Genomic DNA, 19346 nt, shown 5'->3' on the forward strand with positions numbered 1-19346 from the left:
ATCTAGTGAGAAAGTCCCTTTTGCATCCAGCTGTTAGTTTTCACACTGATGGTTTTAGCTTCCCTGCACATTTGTATTTCAGCCACTGGAGGGCGCTCTGTTGGTTTCCTCTCTGTTGATGTGTGAGGCAGCTCACTCTGCTTCAGTGGCTGTTTGCATGTGAGTGCACGTGATGCATGTTTATTATCACTGGAGGATGATGAAGTGGTTTCTCCTTCCTTTTGGAAGAAGCTCCGTGTTTCTTCCGCTCAGTTCTTAGATCATGCAACGTCTGTGTGTTGTCTTTTGTTTCATTGTATTTTAATTACAGTCAAATGTAAATTGAAAACTTGAAACCTGATTGTTAGAAATATTGTGTTGAAATAAACACAGTGACAGTGTTGAGCTCTTCTGGTTATTGCTCCACACACGTCTCTTAAACGTGTCGTCTCTGTCGTGGTTCTGTCGACTCACGAGATTAAGACATCGGACTTTGAGTGCAGGACGAGCTTCATCTGGAAAGAACTGAAAAGTGGAAACATCTGGTTCAGGATCTCCAGCCTGAAGCTGTGTGATGCTGGGAGATACCAGAGCAAGAGGATTTGGAAGAACGGCCCTCGAGAGAGCACCACAATGGAGCTGTTTGTGTGTATGTATAGTATATTCAGCTGAGAGATCTTTTGAACATGAATACAAAATATAATGACATTTACCTCTTTGACGCCTTATGCTCAAACTTATATTCAGCTAATGGATCTTTCTAGCATAGTTATAAACCAAAATGACATATACATTTTCTAAGGCGTCTGGATTCAAATTCTCAGACTCTTACAAAAAAACTATTCCAGATGTTATTCGTTAGCTCTCACCCCCAGAGAATATTCTTTGACCTGTACAGTGAAGACGCTTTGCACTTCAAGACACTAAACATGTCCTTATTTAGGCAGAGGGCCCGGTAGTGTGGGGAGAGAGTTCTATGAACTCCTTTTAACAAATAATGGGAATTACATTCATACACTATACAACAGAGATCTAAATAGACTTTCAAAACAAAGGAGAGAGAGCTGTTTAACGTGATTAGGCAACTTTAACATTTGTTTAAATTTTAAAGGAGCTTTGACTATTGAACAAATCAGGGTTTAAATTGGAAAGTTTATGATTTTTGCTTGAATTGAATGGGAAGTTTTTTTTGGACCTCTCCTCGGCTCCCGTGAGAGAAAGCATCTGTTCAGAGAAGGGAGAGAGAGGAGGAATCTAAATCTTCTAAACTTTAGTACAGCGACATGAGGAGGGTGTTTCAAGGTCTCCTTTCTGTAATTTACACCCTTCTGTGAGACACAGGGGCAGAGTCACAAAGAGTTTAAAAACAATTCTTTAATGGGGTTCAGTTTTAGCCAAAAAGACAATTTGTTTATTTGTTTGTGGGAAAGGGAAACTGTGCAGACAGTATTAGGAAATAAAATTGCTTGTTTGATTCAGCTAGATTGGACATGTCTGTTCTAAAATAGTCTTTTACCACTTAAACTTTTTGTTTCATTTGGTTTTGACTAAATTCGACAATACTTAGTTAAGGGTTTACTTTGGAAACAAAGTGGGTTTAATTATAATTTTGATAAACGGAGAGAGGTAATTGTTTGACTAGAGAATGCAAATGGCCTGATATAAATAAGAATAACATGTCTCCTTTTCCTTACTGGGAGGGACACATGTGCGGTGCACAGACCGCACATGAAAATCAAACAGTTAAACTGCTTTACGAAAGAACTGTTGAGTTTTTAATACAGCCGTGAATAAATAATAAACTATTGAGAACTTTAAAGATATTATTAGAGTGAAAAAGTTAACGCATGGGATTAACCATGTTTAGAAAGGATGTTGGCTGAAATTTTACAGCACTGGTTAACAAAGGCGCATACCTGTGTCCACAACTGCAGCAGTTTGATATATCCTACAGTATTATAGTTGATGCATTTTGAATACATGTGACTTGATGTATTTTACTGTAGTGCATTCCCTTAAGTTGTCAATTAATGACAAAAGGGGGGATATTTTATGGAAAATTAACTATTTATGGTTTAAACCTATGTCGTAGCTGAAAAGTAGGTTTTATGATCTGTATCTACATACATATACAAACTGTGAAAAATAGGTTATGACTTGGACTGTTTAATGGTCAGAGCTGTGTATGACCTGAAAGCTGTCGGATTCTTTTTATTACTTATTTTCCCTCCAAAGAACTGAATAGATTATTAGATAGGGGGTATTACATTATTTTGATGTTTATATTACTAAGTTTCCTATTTGCTCCTTACGATAGCGTTTTGGAGATAGATTGAAGACTTATGTTAACTAATGCTTAAAATTAAGAATTTCAGAAAGACAAATAACACTTGAGAACCAATGAGAGGAGTTGCAAACACCAAGGGAAGAGCTGCAGAAAGAACGTTCTCAACTAGCTGTGGTCGTCCAAGGGCAGAATTTGGAGTATCCGCCATGGCGGACTACAGATATATGTCAAGCATATTTGAGAAGTTTCCTATTCTTCAAGATGTCATGCTATCGATAGTTTTGCCCCCCCTCAGTTTTGCTCGACTCCGGCCACTTTAATGCTGGTCTGAGGGAGATTCAGTCTGATCTGTTTAGGCCAATAAACTTCAGGGTGGTGATTCTAGTCAGGTTATTGTGTTTTACTTTTCACAGGAAAACCGCGTTAATCATTTAATAACAATGACGACATCAGAAAAAGGACATTTCCAAAGATCTGAGCTGTGATGTTTCTTTTTGTGACGTCAGTGTGACCTGCAGAGTTCAGCTGCTTCAGCTCCACATGTAAAAGGACAAGAACATCCTCAACCAGGTAAAGCTGTTTCTCTATTCATAAAGAAATGAGTCAAGGAATTAATTTCTGCTTCTTCTTGTGATTTCAGTCGCCTGCTTGACGTCCAGCAGTTAAACAAAACCTCCCAAAACCCAACTGCTCTGCCAGTCGCCACGATTCAACAGCAGCAACAGTCACCGTCCATCTGCCAACTTTGCCCAGAGCAAGTGTCCCACACCTGGCGACCAAATGCAAAACGCCATCCAGGCTATGCCCCCTTGACCCACAGACCTTATAGTAACAACAGCAACCCAGAACTTTCCTGTCTGTTGTCCCGTTCAGAGACAAATCCACATGGAGACTTCTCCAGGCTCGAGTGCAGACGTCCTGCAGCGTTGCCTCCATCGACCCTGTCCAATCACCATGCAGCTTACGTGAAGCTGTAAAAGATTCAGTACCAAGTTTATTAAACCAAACTTCTCTTTGTACGTAAAGTGAAGGTTTGTGAACCGTTTTTAAAAGTCTTCTGAAATAAGGTAAGAATATCGTTTGATGTTTTGAGCAAACATGATATTTCATAATATATAACCTCACTAATCATCAGAGGGGCTAGTGTTTAGGTGTTTGCCTGTTTCTAGCTTTTACTAAGCTAAGCTAAACTATGCTAAGCTTAGCTAAGCTTAGCTAGGTTAACTATGTCCGTCAGTCGAGCACTGGGGGGGGGACTATTTCTCATCTGGATTATGGAGAAAACACACAGATCATCATTGTTTCACCTTCGAGGTCGAGTTTCTGTCGTGATGGAGAATTTTAACGACTGGTGTAATGTGTCCAAGACTAAAGACACGATAATCCACTTCAGGAAGTAGCCTCCACCGATTCCCTCCATTTTTATTCATTGCCAAGCTGTTGGAGTTGTCAGTCAAATATCTGGGAACAACAATCGACAACAAACTCACATTTGAAGCCGACACTGATGCTGTTAGGTCCACCAGTGATAAACGGCTATCACCAGGGGAGAAGGTTTAATGTGGATTCTGCTCACAGATCCATAGAATCCAACCAAGATGAAAGACTTTGAGACGTAAGAACTCCTTCGTCCCTGCGACCATCGGCCTCATTAAAGCGTCAAGTGATCTACAGGACCTTATGTTCATGCGCGTTGTGTGTATAGAATTATAACTTTCCTTTATTCTCTGCTGGCTGTAACACAAACAGACTCTTGGGGATAATAAAGTTTATCTTGAGCTGCTGCTTCACTCTATTTCATGTAACGTCATTATCTCGTTTCCCTGACGTCCAGCAGGTTGTTGGTTTGATTCCCCTGATCTCTTACTTTTCCTCTATGTGTGAAATCATCCACTTTTATTCTGCACTTTCACTTTTTGCCATTTATTTAAAAAAGTCTTAAATCCATGATGCCATAAACACACACAGAACCACTAACACACTGGTGAATGGAGGGATTTTTCATGTGCACAGTATTTCACATGAAATGTGAAGCTGGCATCTGCAACAAGTTTTACACATTTCCATAGAAGCACATTTCTTTATTTCTTCACGACTTTTCATATTCATGATTTGTTTCAATGAGGTTTCTGGGGTTTATTTACTTGAATATGCTTTGTACTGGTGATAGTGTTTGTGTACAGTTTATGATTTGACCTGTTTATTGTACTTTTATGATTCATTCATATATCATTGTGTAGAGTGGAGCTCTGACTGTGTCGTCCCACGGAACTGACACACAACTGAACCAAATGCAATGAGACAATGTCCAGCTGACTCCAGTTTATTTACCCATTAAACAGGGAACCTTAGCCATCATCACAACAATTTACTTTTTACTTTTTACCAAACAGACACCACCAGAAATCCTGTTTTTATTTTCCACGTCATCTACTGATGTGAATTTTGACTTCTAGCTGCATATTTGAATGGTGTATATAAAGCTCTCCTGGAAGTAGTTTGCTGCTGTAGAAAGATACGATCAGGTGTTCGTGCATTGTCAAGTTCTGTGCGTTTTCGTGACCACATCTCTGCCCAAACTTGAAAAACTGCTTGATCAACCATAGAAGGGTGCAAAGGACAACTCAATTCTTCTTATTCTTCCACTTTTTATTTTCTTGATGTTTGATTCTTTCAGTGGACATCAGTAAATCAAGGAATCGAATAGAATGAATAGGTTGATAACCTTTGAAAACAGAAAAAGACATGCATTAGTCTCAAATAAATTAATAAACCAGTAAACATTTTCCTCTCAAAATGACCCCAGTTCCTTAGTTCTTAAACAAGTTCAGAATTAACAAACAATTCCAATTAACCTAGACTCTGAGTTACATAAAGTATCATCATAATTAATTAACCCCATCTAAAGTTTTCAACAAAGTTCAAATTAGCATGCTAAGGTTATTCAACTTATAACTGTAATTTAATAATAATAATAATTAACAACAGTCGTGGAGAAGCATGATCTTACTGCACCATCCACATCAAAGCTGTTCTTTCCTACCAGTTGCGTCTTTCAGATTGATCAGGAGCTGTGGTCATTCCTTCTTCCCAGGAGCAAGTGCTAAGACTAGTTGACTGCATCCAAACATTTTGTGCCATGCCTTCCCAGTGGGTGCGCAGGCAAATATGGTCCCCTTTAAGAGTTCCTGTTGGGCTTGGGTTCCACCACCATCTCTTGTGTGGTCGCCCTCTGCAGGTTTGGAGTGTAGAGTGCTTTGTATGTGCTCTTGAAATGAATTGGGGTCTGACACAACATGCATTGAGGAGGAAGTGGAGCTGAATTTCATAATTTGATTGTGACTCAGCGTCACCTCAACTTCTTCAAACCAGGTTCTGCTGTGACTAAGCAGGAGTCAGAATCTCATCACATGGTCTCCAGGCATCAAAAGGCTTTTTACATTTAACTACACTTCTATTTGTAGTTTGGTTAAAAGTGAATGTGATGAATTCAAACTACTTCTGCACATGGTTCTTGTGATGTTCTTCTTCACACTGTGATTGAAGGTGATCACCAGCATTTCACACATCATAGATACATGCTCTTTAAAAGTCTGAATTTTAAGCAGCAGTCTTCATGCAGAGTATCTGGAGTCAGAGGACGGATCCTGAGAAGACTCAATAAAGTGATATATTATCTTCTGATCTCCATGAAAGCCGTCGCTACCTCCACCAGGAGCTCATGTTCTCACCCATGTCCATTGTTGTGTTCGTTGGTTTATCAGCAGGATAACACAAAAACTACTGAACCAATATCCACAAAACTTGGCAGAAGGATGGAACCAAGAACCCAATGAGTTTGGTGCTGAAACAGAAAAATGGGACAGAAAGTTTTTCACTTTGTTTAAAATGAACATGTTGGACTTTTCCACCCGTTTCCCAGTGAAAGATTCCATTTAGAGAACTGGTATATTAGTGTTTGCAGATTGATTGAACTGGACTGTCGGGGCTCGGCGGAGGCACTCAGAGAGAAATTCTACATCTTGTGTCATTCTAGTGTTTATGAATTAAGTCAAACACAAATGTCAGATTATTTGATTGCCTGTAAATCACTGATAATATTGACGTCTTTGGAATTAGAATTAGAATTAAAGGACACATGTTGCATGTGTTTTGACATCTGATTGCATGTTTCCTGTCAGATAACAATGTTTCCTATCATCAAAATGTCACAACATGAAATGATCATAATCTACAAAGATATTTTACACTGAAGACATATTTGAGGAAATACTACATTTTCTTTTTTACTGCATTAAATTTTCATCATTGCTATCCCCATTAGATAGATAGATAGATGGATACTTTATTAATCCCGTGGGAAATTTAGGTCATCCAGTAGCTTATATACTTATACACTTAACCGATACATACATAAAAAACATATACATAATGCAGATACTGGTACATGAATGGATCTGACCCTATGGTACAGAATGCAATGATGAGATTGTGTCAGTGTCTAGAATGAAAGTGTTCTTGTGCTGCTGGAGTGGATAGTACAAACAGATATATATATATATAAATATAAAAACAACCAAATATATATAAATATATAAGAATATTTAAGTGGTAAAAGTTCAAAGTCTGTGCATGGGGCTAGTATAGCCAGTAAAGGGATGAACAGTGGGTTGGTATATGATGAGATGAGAAGAGTATTTAAGATATCATATCAATCATATATCATATATATCATATAATTCAAAATGTCCAGTAACTATCAGGACGACAGTTCAGTCTGACAACTCACGTTCGATCATGTAATATATTTATTACAACAGATTTAGTGTTTGGCGTCTAGGCTCCAACTTAATCACTCCCCCATATGATTACACAGGAATGATGGGAGTGATGAGCAAATACTTGTAACCCCCCGTTGGAGCCTACAGGTGGATGCTGGGGAGGTGGAGGGGCTGAAGCAACAGGTAGCAATACCGCAGCAGCAGTGCGAGCAAGAGGGGTTGATGGGAAATGTCTCTCTGGTTAAATAGACCACCTGATAAGGTGGGTGTGTATTATAGATGGTTGTGGAGATTGACGTATGTCACATGATGTATGTCACATGATGTATGTAACATGATTGGCGCAGTGCAGCTTGAGTTGCCTGCCAGAACTAGCTCGCAGGCGTCGCCATATTTCTGTCTGGTGCAGGGACGTGTGCTGATTTCTATCACGGTGGCTCCACAGCAACAGAAACGTATTAAAGTACAAGCAGCCTCAGAGTGGGGGTGTGAGGTTCCTGTGGAAAAGGAAACTGACCAAGGAAACAGAATTGCACGAACACCTCCCTCTCTCATGTTGATAAGAGATGTGTTCCACTGATCCTCCACCTGTCTTGAAGTGTGTTTCAGTGGAGCTGCTGGATGGGATCATGGGGCACTCTTTGCTCTGTGTGCTGTCCTTATTCTGTGAGTATCAGGAACTTTTATTCTATGAATGCAGTGTTTATTAGATGTTTGTCCAACCACAGCAACGGACGCTGAAACTGAAATATCTTTATCTATTTGCAGAGGTAACCAGCCGCATGTATTCTGTTACGTCCACTTTAATAACTTTTATTTGAGACTAAATTGTGATTGTTGGAGAACCGTTAGAAAGAGGAAATTCAATTTTCTTTAAATGTATTATTTGATGCCCGATAGAAGTAAAAATAAAAATGTTACACCTGATTTATTGATTTATTTGCCAAAAGATAATTTGATTTAAGAAAAGTTGATTTAGAAACAAATCAAACATTGTGATGTTCTCATGGGAATTATAGCCTTTAAAGTTACAGGCTGTGAATATTGTCCTGATGATTATCAGAGAAACAATCATCTGATCCACATGAATTCAAATAAATGGATCAAACTCAGTAGATCACTGATATTTTAACTTCTTTCATTCATTGAGTAATTGATTCTCAAGACATTTCATACTTTTGTACAATTTCTTTGATGGGTAGTTTTAATACTACTGCTCATACTCTCTTCTACAATATAACAGTACTTACTAACAGACTAGAGTCTGTACTGTGTTTGATTATTTACCAGATTTAATAATGTCTGATGAGATACCAATGTTTCTTTCAGTGCTGAATACACTCCTCTCCTGTGGAAACACTGAATGTGAGTCAGCTCGTTTCTTTATTAATATCTATCTTTATTAATATTAATATTTCATCCCATTTTTCTTTGTGTATGTTGTCACTAAGATTAGTGAGTATATGAATGAACTGCGATTTATAGAACAAAACTCTGGTTGGTATTTCCTCTAACTATGTTCTGTTTGTGCGGGGGGGGGGGGGGGGGGGGGTAGATGCTGAGCTGACCTTTGAACCCAACTCAACCACTCTATATTCTGGGGAGCACGATAATCTCACGTGTCACATGAGAGAAGCAAATGTCAGTGAGTGGTATTATGAATTCAAGTGGAACGACAAACCACTGGTTCCCATCACTCCCACTAACGTCCTCAGGATTCCAGAGCTAACGCCCGACAGGAACGGGGATTATCAGTGCATCGCTCACCACAACAGCTCAGAAGAGAACAAGCAGAGCAACAGGGCCACTCTCTCTGTGTCAGGTGAGATATCAAGAGTCATTGTCCCCGCTGGGAGCTTTACCCACAGACATGTGGAGACACAGGACAAAGAGAAACACCAGAAAAGTCCTTCACAATAACTGGGACAGTAGAAACATGAAGCTTATTTTCCACATAGTGTCGACAGCCGGAAAAATCCAGGTTTCTTCTTCTGAATGCGTCGTTCAGTCTCCACAGTCACCAGCTTATAAAATAATGATGATTGATTGATTTCTAATTATTTTTAAAGAGAGTATTCTCAAAACAAAAGTTGTTATTTTAATGGATATATACTCCATACTGAAAAAACTTTTTTATAATGAATTGATATCTATTTAATTCTGAAAATATTGTTTTTTGCTATTTTAATGGATTTATACTACATATACTGAATTATTTAATTTGATCATGAATTGATTCCTAATGGAAGTATTATTTTATCCATGTATACTATATAACTACATATACAGAATTATAAAATAATGATGAATTGATTCCTAATCAACATTGAAAATATATATTTTTTTAATCTTCTTTAATAAATGTATACTGTAGTACAAATGTTAAGATTAATAATGAATTGTGTCCTAATTAATGATGAAGATATCATCTTTTTGTGAAGGTCTCGCTAGCGCGGACGCTAGCTCTTCAACCAGCTTAAACACTCTCAGAAACTCCACGGTGGTTATTCTTGCGAACTTTATTGAGTTGGTAAAACTGTAAAAACAATACAGACATAACAGGTTACAATGCGGCTCAAAGAGCTACTTCAGTAACAAAGCACGGCGGCTTGTATATATATTAACAGACACGGCGCTACCCGCTAGCTTAGCATAGCCTCTCGGCAGAACTGCCGTTGTAAACATAAACTGTGTGGTAACTTAACCCTATGGTTGTAAGGACACAATTTGTAGACAACTATACTTACAGATGATGCGTTAGCCCGCAGAAGAATGACACAACTTATATAAAGAGCTGACGTCTATAAATTTTCACAGATAAACTAACTGAGTTTCATAAAGTAATAAGGAAGGATCCTAATTAAAGATGTAAATATTCTTTCCCGAGCAGCACACAGACCCAGAGCCACAGTGAGAGCATCCAGGACGTCCATACCAGTGGGCGGCTCTCTGACTCTGACCTGTTCTGTGGAGGAGTCTGCTGGTTGGAGCTACGACTGGTTCACACGTTCCCCAGACGCTGATGAAACCGCCATCGCAACAAATCCTGTTCAAAACTCTCTGAGCATCTCACAGGGAGGCAGCTACTGGTGCAAGGGAAGAAGGACTCACTCAGATTTCTTCTCAGAGAAGAGTCACGTGCATCACATCGACAGAACCTGTGAGTAGCAGGCTTTCATGACTGGCTACGATGAAAACAGAACCAGTCAGCAGCAATAATAACCAGTTCTCTCTGTTGGTTTTATATTTGTGTTTGAATGTTCAGTGTCCAACAGAAGCTTTGTCGTGCTGCAACACAACTGGACTCAGATATTCAGCGGTGAAACGATCTCTGTCAGGTGTGAGATCAAGGGAGGAGGAGACACCCAGTGGGTATATGAATGGAGGACAACAAGCTCCCACCAACCAGTCACTGGTCCAAACACAGCTCCCACACACAGTGAATACAGGCTGGGCCCTGCCTCTGTTTTCCACAGTGGAGAGTACTGGTGTAAGGCCAGAGCTGACTGGTATTCCTCAACAGAGTGGAGTGAGGCCTTCAAGCTGAGAGTAACACGTACGTCCAATCATATTTCACAACCTCCACGAGGACGTTACGTCTTCTTTCTATTGGTTGTTCTAAGCAGGATGACGTAAAAACTACTAAACCAATTTCCGCCCAATCCCCAGAAAGCATCTGGGTGTGGACCTGAACTGGTCCACATGTAAACCAGCTAATGTGGCCCAAATACCTTAAACCCAACCTGGGTCTTTCTGGCACACATCAGGTGCTGTAGGCAAAGTGTGATCTGGATGTGGACCTCAAGTGGTCCATGAATGGTGAACATGGCTCAAACAGCACATAACACATGGGGGCCACCTTCGGCCCTTGTGGTTGACACACGGTATTGCTACGGCTCATCTGTGGCCCGGCTCTGGCTAACAGCAGTGGACTGCCCAAGTGCCATCACTACACGAGGTGTGTGGGCTGGATGCCAGTGTGACAGTGTGGGCCACATCTGGGCCAGAAGCAATGAGCTATGTGGGGATCAATGAACCTTTTACATGTTGAGATTCATCATTAGACCTTTTTGTCTTATATATTCTACGATCAGAACTTTGACCTCTACTGAGTGAAACTCTGCTTCATATGCTTTAATCTTATTTCCCCATTTAATTTGTCTTTCATTTTCTCTCACGCACTTTGAAAGCCGATAAACCCAGGCCCAGGCTGACTGCCGATAACACAACCATCAAAGGAAAGGGAAGCGTAGCACTGACCTGCTCTGTGGAGAACGCGTCTGAGTGGAGATACGACTGGTTCAGAAGAACCTCAGCCTCCTCTGCAGCTCAGATCCTAAGATATAATGAAACAGATGATGAAATCAGCATCTCAGAGGAAGGCATCTACAGCTGCAGAGGAAGGAGAGGAGACACAACCTTCCTCACAGAGGACAGCAACCCAGTCACTATAGAGAAAAGAGGTAAGAGTTTGTTTAGAAATCCAAAGACTTGTGACTCTCAGTCAGTTCTTCTCACAGGAGATGGAACCCACTCACCAGAGTCACAGAGAACAGACACTCAGGGAGAGAAGGAGGAAACTTTCTCCTTATTAAGACAGAGAATCATTACATTAACTTGGAAGCTGCTGTTTTAAGGTTAAAACGTGTTTTTCTTTAAGATTGTGTTATTCTTTTTTGATTCTTTCCCCTGATGAAAAGATGATAGGACTGGTATCTGTACAGTTTGGTGGAGGGAGGAGCTGTACTGAGCCATTCTACTTTCTTCTGCTCTCTGTTTCTATTTGTGATTAGTTTCCCACAAGGCGTCTGTGGCCCTGCAACCTGACTGGTCTCTGGTCTTCAGCGGTGAGATGATCACTGTACGGTGTGAGGTCCCTGCAGATGTCCTGACTGAGTGGGAGTATGAATGGACCAAACCCAACTCAACTACGGTTCCAACACACAATGAATACAGGATTGTCAACGCGTCCTCGTCCGACAGTGGAAGCTACAGGTGTTTGACTAAAGACAAGAAGAACTTGAATTCCACGGCCGAGTGGAGCGATGACGTCACATTAACAGTTTCTGGTGAGAAAGACAGAGTTTTGAGAAACTGGCAAATGTCTCCTTCAATTTATGTTCTCATGCGCTGATAAGAAATAGAACACAACAAAAAAGTAACGAGGGATGCACCGATTCAAAAGCTGAACATCTTACCGATATTTATCTCGTTGTTGCGATCAGCCTATTGGCGAGTAAGATGACGTTCACCGATGTTTAGATGTTATTCTTATCTGGGAGGAAACAAGTGCTGTTCAGAATCCAGCAATTACAAGTCAACCATGGTTGACATGTACTGCAGGCAGCCACCGGGGGGGGGGGGGGGGGGGTATTTTTTGGCTTCACTCTTGGGGGCAGTCATGTCGATGGCTGAATGTGAAGCATCCAGAAACTGCATTGGTTCCAAAATGATCATCTGTAGACAAACATGAAGACGTGTTTTTGTTACGACGATGTTCCGTTTCAGCGGCTGCACCACGACCTGTCCTCACTGTGTCACCATCATGGCCGACTCCTGGAGCCCCAGGGACTCTCACCTGTGGGGGGGTTCCACATCCGACTGCAGGGTGGAGGTTCTACTGGTACAGAGCTGACCCCATTAGTTTGTATCAAGCCCCCAGATGTCCAATGTCAACTCATTATGAGTGGAGTGATATGCAAATTCTTGACAAGTTCAGTTATGAGCTGCTCCCAGGAAGCAACGGAGGGACTGAACAAAACTCCTCCATCATCCAAGGCCTGACGGAGTCAGCAGGTTATGCATGTCGAGCTGGAAGAGGAGACCCCGTGTTTTACACTGAGTACAGTGAGACAGAGTGGGTGTGGCATGTAGGTGAGTTTGTTTCTTTCTCTTGAAGCAGATGTCCCTTCAGTCGGTCAGTTACTTGGGGAACTTTACTTTGGCTGGTTCCTCCAGGTGATTCACTTTTAGAGGTCAAAGGTCAAGACAGATACAGGGTTAGAGAGACAATCTGAAGTTTATATTGATCAGAGAATCATTCCCCTAAATCTAATGTCACATGAAATTATTTTGTGTGCATCCTATAGGACTGAGCTGAAGTTGATATTATTTATGATCATATGATCGGACTGACATCATCATGATGTCACTGTGATGTCAACAAACGAGGTCGTCCTTCTGATGTTACCCCTGTAAAATGCCGCAAAGCCTAAAATGACACCTTTAATCTGGAAACATTTCAAATGTATTCTCGTAATATTATGACCTTATTCCCAAAAACAAGATGTGACTGAGATGGAGTCTCTGCTGATGGCTTCACGTTTTTAATGCTCAACATATTTAAACCATTAGTTTCTGTTTCTCACTTCATGTCACGTTTTTCAGATTCCTATTCGTCAGTGTCTCTCACAGTGAGTCCGGACAGAGTGCAGTACAACTATCGTGATGAGATCTATATGACCTGCGAGGGGAGATCTGATGAGTGGAGATTGTGGATGTTTTCTGAAGACAAAGTACGATTGTTAGAGTGCGACTCTCAAGAGACAATGACAAGCTTCATATGGAAAATGAAAAATGTTTCTTCTTCTGGAGTTGTCTGTTGTGGATCTGGATCAGAGCTCAGCAACGCAGTCAACATCTCTACATGTTGTAGTTTTTCATTGAATCACACTGTGCATGTTTCCAACATCCCATAATGTGATTTAAAGGTAGAGTAACTGAAAGTGGGGAGCACTGCCTCCCTTCACTGCTCCTGCAGTAGCTGCACCCCCCACATGTACCAAGGTGCATCACATCAAACATGATCTCTGGATGAAATTCACCCTCTTTATTTACACAAACCACACGTTCAACGACCAGAATCAGCTGTGAGAGTGTGTCCGTCTGCGTTAAACAAGCAGACATCACGTGACTGTGTGGACGCCACAGCCCACAGCGCCACCCGGAGGCTGTTTCCCTCTCTCTACTCAAGAGGGAGGTCGTTTGGTTGGAGAGCAGGACTTATTGATGTCACATTCAGATTTTGTGATGCTCTCACTCTAAACCCTGCGCTCACACTCAACTCCCTGCTTGAGCTCAGATGTCCTGCTCTTGAAGCCAGGGCTGTGTATTGAAACCAGATGTTTTTCCAGAGCACACACAACGTACAGCTCATGGACGTGAGGACCAGAATGTGACAAAAAGTGCAGTGAATGACTTTGGCTCCACTTTAACATCTAATATTTAGACTCATGCTGTTTATATACGATCTGAATTGTTAGGTTGCTCACAGTGGTTTTTTAACTGTTTACAGTTCAAGGTGATGTTATCCTGGACAGCCCTGTCTATTCTGTGACTGAGGTACAGAGCGTTACACTCAGCTGCTCATGGTTCAGAAGAAGAAAACTCGATTCCAACATCTCTTTCTACAAAAATGGTGAACTCCTCCAAAGTGATGTCAGAAAGAAACTGGAAATCTCATCTGTGTCAAAGTCAGATGAAGGTTTCTACAAGTGTGAACATTCAGGAGTCTTCTCACCGGAGAGTTGGATGTCAGTGTGATCAATATGAGGTAAAAAAGGAGTCTCCAGGTTGAGAAGTAGATTAAAAACGTTTCTACTCAGTATTTTCACTGAGACGGTTTCTAAACATCAGGTCCACTTGGTCAATACACTTATAAAACTTTCCCCCATATTTTACAGCTGGAAACTTATTTTACACATATTCAAAGTAGTTCTACATCTAAAGACCTTTTTTGCTCATGTTAAAATATATTTTCTTTTCAAGTCAAAATGTCTGAAGGGTTGGTTCTATATATTTCTCCACGTCATGGATCTTTCTTTGCTCCTCACTGCTCCTCATCTGATCAGTGACTCCTGCAGCACCTCCCTCTACGTCTCCTGTGCGGCTGGTTGTTGGGCTGGTTGGTGGCTTCACACTGATTCTCCTCCTCTCACTGCTGCTGTTGTGTTGGTGCAGGAATTCAAAGAGTGAGAGCTGCTCTGGTTCATTTCATTTAAATCAAACTTATTCCAAACTATTGTCACGATAGTCATGGAGCAGAGGTTGAAAGATAAAATCATGTAACGTGATCATTATTGTCTTTTCCACAGATCTGTGATGTGACAGGTTGGTTCCACCCTCTCTTGTTTCATTTTCAACAAAACATCAAAACTAGAAGAAGACTCTTGCTAAGTAATAATAAAAAAGAATAACTTTTTATTTGTTTATTTCTTATAGTGTGCATGTTGGGAGTGAGTGTGGTGAGTGAGCTGGAGAAAGTTTGCTGCAGGTGGAGGTTCCGGCCTCCACAAGCTTACACGCCGACACAGCATCAAACTGTGTCCAGTTGTGGACTGCTCGGTGGAGGAGGTCAGGTTGGCTGTGGGTGAAGTTGTTGGGTATGACAGTGTGAAGTCTGCCTCACGTATGAACAGTGCTGTGGTGGTGTTTATAGATAGCATAGAAAAAGCTAACCAGCTACTTGAGAGGGGAGTGGTGATTCAGGGCTCCTTCACACCTGTGTTGTCCCTGGCTTATCCGGTCAAGAAGGTTCTCATATCTAATGTGCCCCCGTTTCTGAAAAATGAGTCATCACAGTGTGTGTGTATGTCCTGTTTGCACACACAAGTAAAAATTGTCTGTAAAGACGAAAAATGAATCAAACTATAAACTGTACCTGGAGAGTCTGGTCGTTGAGTCTGGTCGTTAAATTATTTTCCATTCAAACAGATTTCCTTTAGGTGATCGGGAAAGGCTGACCAGATGGTTGCAGAACACGACGAGAAAGGACTGGATCCCAACTACTTCCTCACGATTGTGCAGTAAACACTTTGAGCAAGATCAGTTCTGTATAAACAAGAAGATAGACGGTTATAATTACAGTTACATATTTTAGTGATTGTGAGAACAACCAAAGACTGATATAAGCTAGACATTCAGGTACAATTGAAATTCGTATTACTGTTCGGTCATATAAAATTAAAATAAACTAGAATGAGAAGGATTAAATATGAGGTTAAAAGTTACACAGAGAAATTAGTAAAAAACCTCAAATAGGACTCAAGTGACGGCAACAGCCATTAGAGAAGACATGCATTTTAAAGAACTGAAAGTTGTCGCAGAAATTATGTCACATATATCACACAAAAGTTAGACATGTCTTATTATGTACATTAGTCATGTTCGAATTTGTTCATTTAATACTGAGATTTCATACCATAGTCCTCAACCAAAGCAGACAACCTCACACCTCTCCTGACAACTGGTAAACGTCTGTGAGTCTTTGTGATCTGCCATGTCTTAACTGTACGTATTTGTCTCTTACTGTAGTTTGAAAGGTGTTATCAAAAACCTGGCTGCAAAATGGTGAATATGTAGGTTTAAATGAAGCGACGCCCCCAACTTATAGTAATACTCATATTCCTCGAAGCATAGGCAGAGTTGGAGGGGTTGCAGCAATCTTTAAATCTATCAACCCTCGACCTGAAGGTGGATAACTCTTTTGAAAATCTCATCATCAGCTTCATAGATCTCATCTCATCTCATCTCATTTTCGTCCGCTTATCCGGGGTTGGGTCGCGGGGGGAGCAGCTCAAGCAGGGGGCCCCAGACTTCCCTTTCCCGGGCCACATTGACCAACTCTGACGGGGGGATCCCGAGGCGTTCCCAGGCCAGTGTTGAGATATAATCTCTCCACCTAGTCCTGGGTCTTCCCCGAGGTCTCCTCCCCACTGGACGTGCCTGAAACACCTCCCAAGGAAGGCACCCAGTGGGCATCCTTACCAGATGCCCGAACCACCTCAGCTGACTCCTTTCTAAGTAAAGGAGCAGCGGCTCTAATCCGAGTTCCTCACGGATGGCTGAGCTTCTCACCCTATCCCTAAGGGAGACGCCAGCCACCCTTCTGAGAAAACTCATCTCGGCCGCTTGTACCCGCGATCTCGTCCTTTCGGTCATCACCCAGCCCTCATGACCATAGGTGAGGATAGGAATGAAGATCGACCGGTAGATCGAGAGCTTTGCCTTGCGGCTCAGCTCTCTTTTCGTTACAACGGTGCGGTAAAGCGAACGCAATACCGCCCCCGCTGCTCCGATTCTCCGGCCAATCTCATGCTCCATAGTACCCTCATTCGCGAACAAGACCAGAGGTACTTGAACTCCTTCACTTGGGCTAAGGACTCATTTCCTACCCGGAGTAAGCAATCCATCGGTTTCCTGCTAAGAGTCATGGCCTCAGATTTAGCGGTGCTGATCCTCATCCCAGCCGCTTCACACTCGGCCGCCAGCCGATCCAGTGAGTGCTGAAGGTCACAGGCCGATGATCCAATGAGGACCACGTCATCTGCAAAAAGCAGTGACGAGATCCTCAGACCACCGAACTGCAACCCCTCCCCACCACGACTACGCCTCGATATCCTGTCCATGTATATCACAAACAGGATTGGTGACAAGGCGCAGCCCTGGCGGAGACCAGCTCCCACTGAGAACGAAACTGACTGGCTGCCGAGGACGCGAACACAGCTCTCGCTTTGGGAGTACAGGGATTGGATGGCCCTGAGGATAGACCCCCTTACCCCATACTCCCGCAGCACCTCCCACAGTTTCTCCCGGGGGACCCGGTCATACGCCTTCTCCAGATCCACAAAACACATGTAGACCGGATGGGCATACTCCCAGGCCCCCTCCAGGATCCTTGCGAGAGTGAAGAGCTGGTCCGTATTTCCACGTCCGGGGCGAAAACCGCATTGTTCCTCTTCAATCTGAGGTTCGACGATCAGCCGAACCCTCCTTTCCAGCACCTTGGAGTAGACTTTACCAGGGAGGCTGAGAAGTGTGATACCCCGGTAATTGGCACACACTCTCTTGTCCCCCTTTTTGAACAGGGGAACCACCACCCCGGTTTGCCACTCCTTTGGCACTGTACCCGACTCCCACGCGATGTTGAATAGGCGTGTCAACCATGACAGCCCCTCAACACCCAGAGCCTTTAACATTTCTGGCTGGATCTCATCGATCCCTGGGGCTTTGCCACTGCGGAGATGTTTGACTACCTCAGTGACCTCCACCAGGGAAATTGACGACGAAACACCATCAACCTCGAGCTCTGCCTCCAACATAGAGGGCGTGTTATTCGGATTCAGGAGTTCCTCAAAGTGTTCCTTCCAACGTCCGACGACCTCCTCAGTTGAGGTCAACAGAGTCCCATCCTTACTGTACACAGCTTGGATGGTTCCCCGTTTCCCCCTCCTGAGGTGCCGGATAGTCTTCCAGAAACACTTTGGTGCCGACCGAAAGTCCTTCTCCATGGCCTCTCCGAACTTCTCCCACACCCGCTGCTTAGCCTCCGACACGGCAGCAGCTGCAGCCCTTCGGGCCTGTCGGTACCCTGCAACCGAGTCAGGAGTCCTCCAGGATATCATATCCCGGAAGGCCTCCTTCTTCAATCGGACGGCTTCCCTGACCACCGGTGTCCACCACGGTGTCCGAGGGTTACCGCCCCTTGAGGAGCCTAAGACCCTGAGGCCACAGCTAGCCGCCGCAGCTTCAGCAATGGAGGCTTTGAACACCGCCCACTCCGGCTCAATGCCCCCAACCTCCACAGGAATGCCAGAAAAACTCCGCCGGAGGTGTGAGTTGAAGATACCTAGGACGGGGGCCTCCTCCAGACGTTCCCAGTTCACCCGCACTACTCGTTTGGGCTTACCAGGTCTATCCGGAAATTTCCCCCATTCCCTGATCCAACTCACAACCAGATGGTGGTCGGTTGACAGTTCCGCCCCTCTCTTTACCCGAGTGTCCAAAACATGCGGCCTCAGATCAGATGACACGATCACAAAATCGATCATTGATCTTCGGCCTAGGGTACTCTGGTACCAGGTACACTTATGAGCACCCTTATGTTCGAACATGGTGTTTGTTATGGATAATCCATGACTAGCACAGAAGTCCAATAACAAACGACCGCTCGGGTTCAGATCAGGGAGGCCGTTCCTCCCCACCACGCCTCTCCAGGTGTCTCCATCGTTGCCCACGTGGCCGTTGAAGTCACTCCATTCAGGGTCTCCAAGAAGGCCGAGTACTCTGAGCTGCTTTTTGGTGCATACGCACAAACAACAGTCAGAGTTTTCCCCCCTACAACCCTTAGGCGCAGGGAGGCGACCCTCTCGTCTACCGGGGTAAACTCCAACACCGCGGCGCTCAGCCGGGGATTTATGAGTATCCCCACACCTGCCCGGCGCCTCACGCCCTTGGCAACTCCGGAGAAGAATAGAGTCCAACCCTTATCCAGGAGTACGGTACCAGAGCTGAGACTGTGC

At 43.0% G+C, this 19346-nt stretch overlaps 1 protein-coding gene and 2 long non-coding RNA genes across 3 annotated transcripts; 2 read left to right on the top strand and 1 right to left on the bottom strand.

The window, feature by feature from the left end:
- Positions 1-2718: 2718 nt before the first annotated feature.
- LOC128453559 (uncharacterized) lies at positions 2719-4049 on the top strand. The gene is made up of 2 exons (XR_008341520.1): positions 2719-2836; positions 2907-4049. It is a non-coding gene; the product is annotated as an uncharacterized LOC128453559 (long non-coding RNA).
- Positions 4050-4894: 845 nt separating this feature from the next.
- LOC128453558 (uncharacterized) lies at positions 4895-5562 on the bottom strand. The gene is made up of 2 exons (XR_008341519.1): positions 5310-5562; positions 4895-4991 (listed from the first exon to the last, which is right to left on the bottom strand). It is a non-coding gene; the product is annotated as an uncharacterized LOC128453558 (long non-coding RNA).
- A 3111-nt stretch (positions 5563-8673) lies between these two features.
- Positions 8674-14727, top strand: LOC128453804 (basement membrane-specific heparan sulfate proteoglycan core protein). The gene is made up of 9 exons (XM_053436894.1): positions 8674-8869; positions 9938-10207; positions 10313-10603; positions 11238-11510; positions 11841-12130; positions 12556-12670; positions 12784-12921; positions 13462-13562; positions 14341-14727. The coding sequence occupies exons 1-9, from the start codon at positions 8674-8676 to the stop codon at positions 14587-14589; spliced, it is 1923 nt and encodes a 640-aa protein (XP_053292869.1). The 3' UTR covers positions 14590-14727.
- The last annotated feature ends 4619 nt before the right edge of the window (positions 14728-19346 follow it).

The sequence above is a fragment of the Pleuronectes platessa genome, chromosome 12 (genome assembly GCF_947347685.1).
Source record: "Pleuronectes platessa chromosome 12, fPlePla1.1, whole genome shotgun sequence".
NCBI classification, from domain to species: domain Eukaryota; kingdom Metazoa; phylum Chordata; class Actinopteri; order Pleuronectiformes; family Pleuronectidae; genus Pleuronectes; species Pleuronectes platessa.

Bases quoted from the DNA above. Each gene is read 5' to 3' on its own strand.
- LOC128453804 (XM_053436894.1), top strand. From the start codon at position 8,674: ATGAGAGAAGCAAATGTCAGTGAGTGGTATTATGAATTCAAGTGGAAC. The intron at 10,208-10,312 runs GTGAGTAGCAGG...TTGAATGTTCAG, and splicing joins GCATCACATCGACAGAACCT to TGTCCAACAGAAGCTTTGTC. The intron at 12,131-12,555 runs GTTTTGAGAAAC...GTTCCGTTTCAG, and splicing joins TTTCTGGTGAGAAAGACAGA to CGGCTGCACCACGACCTGTC.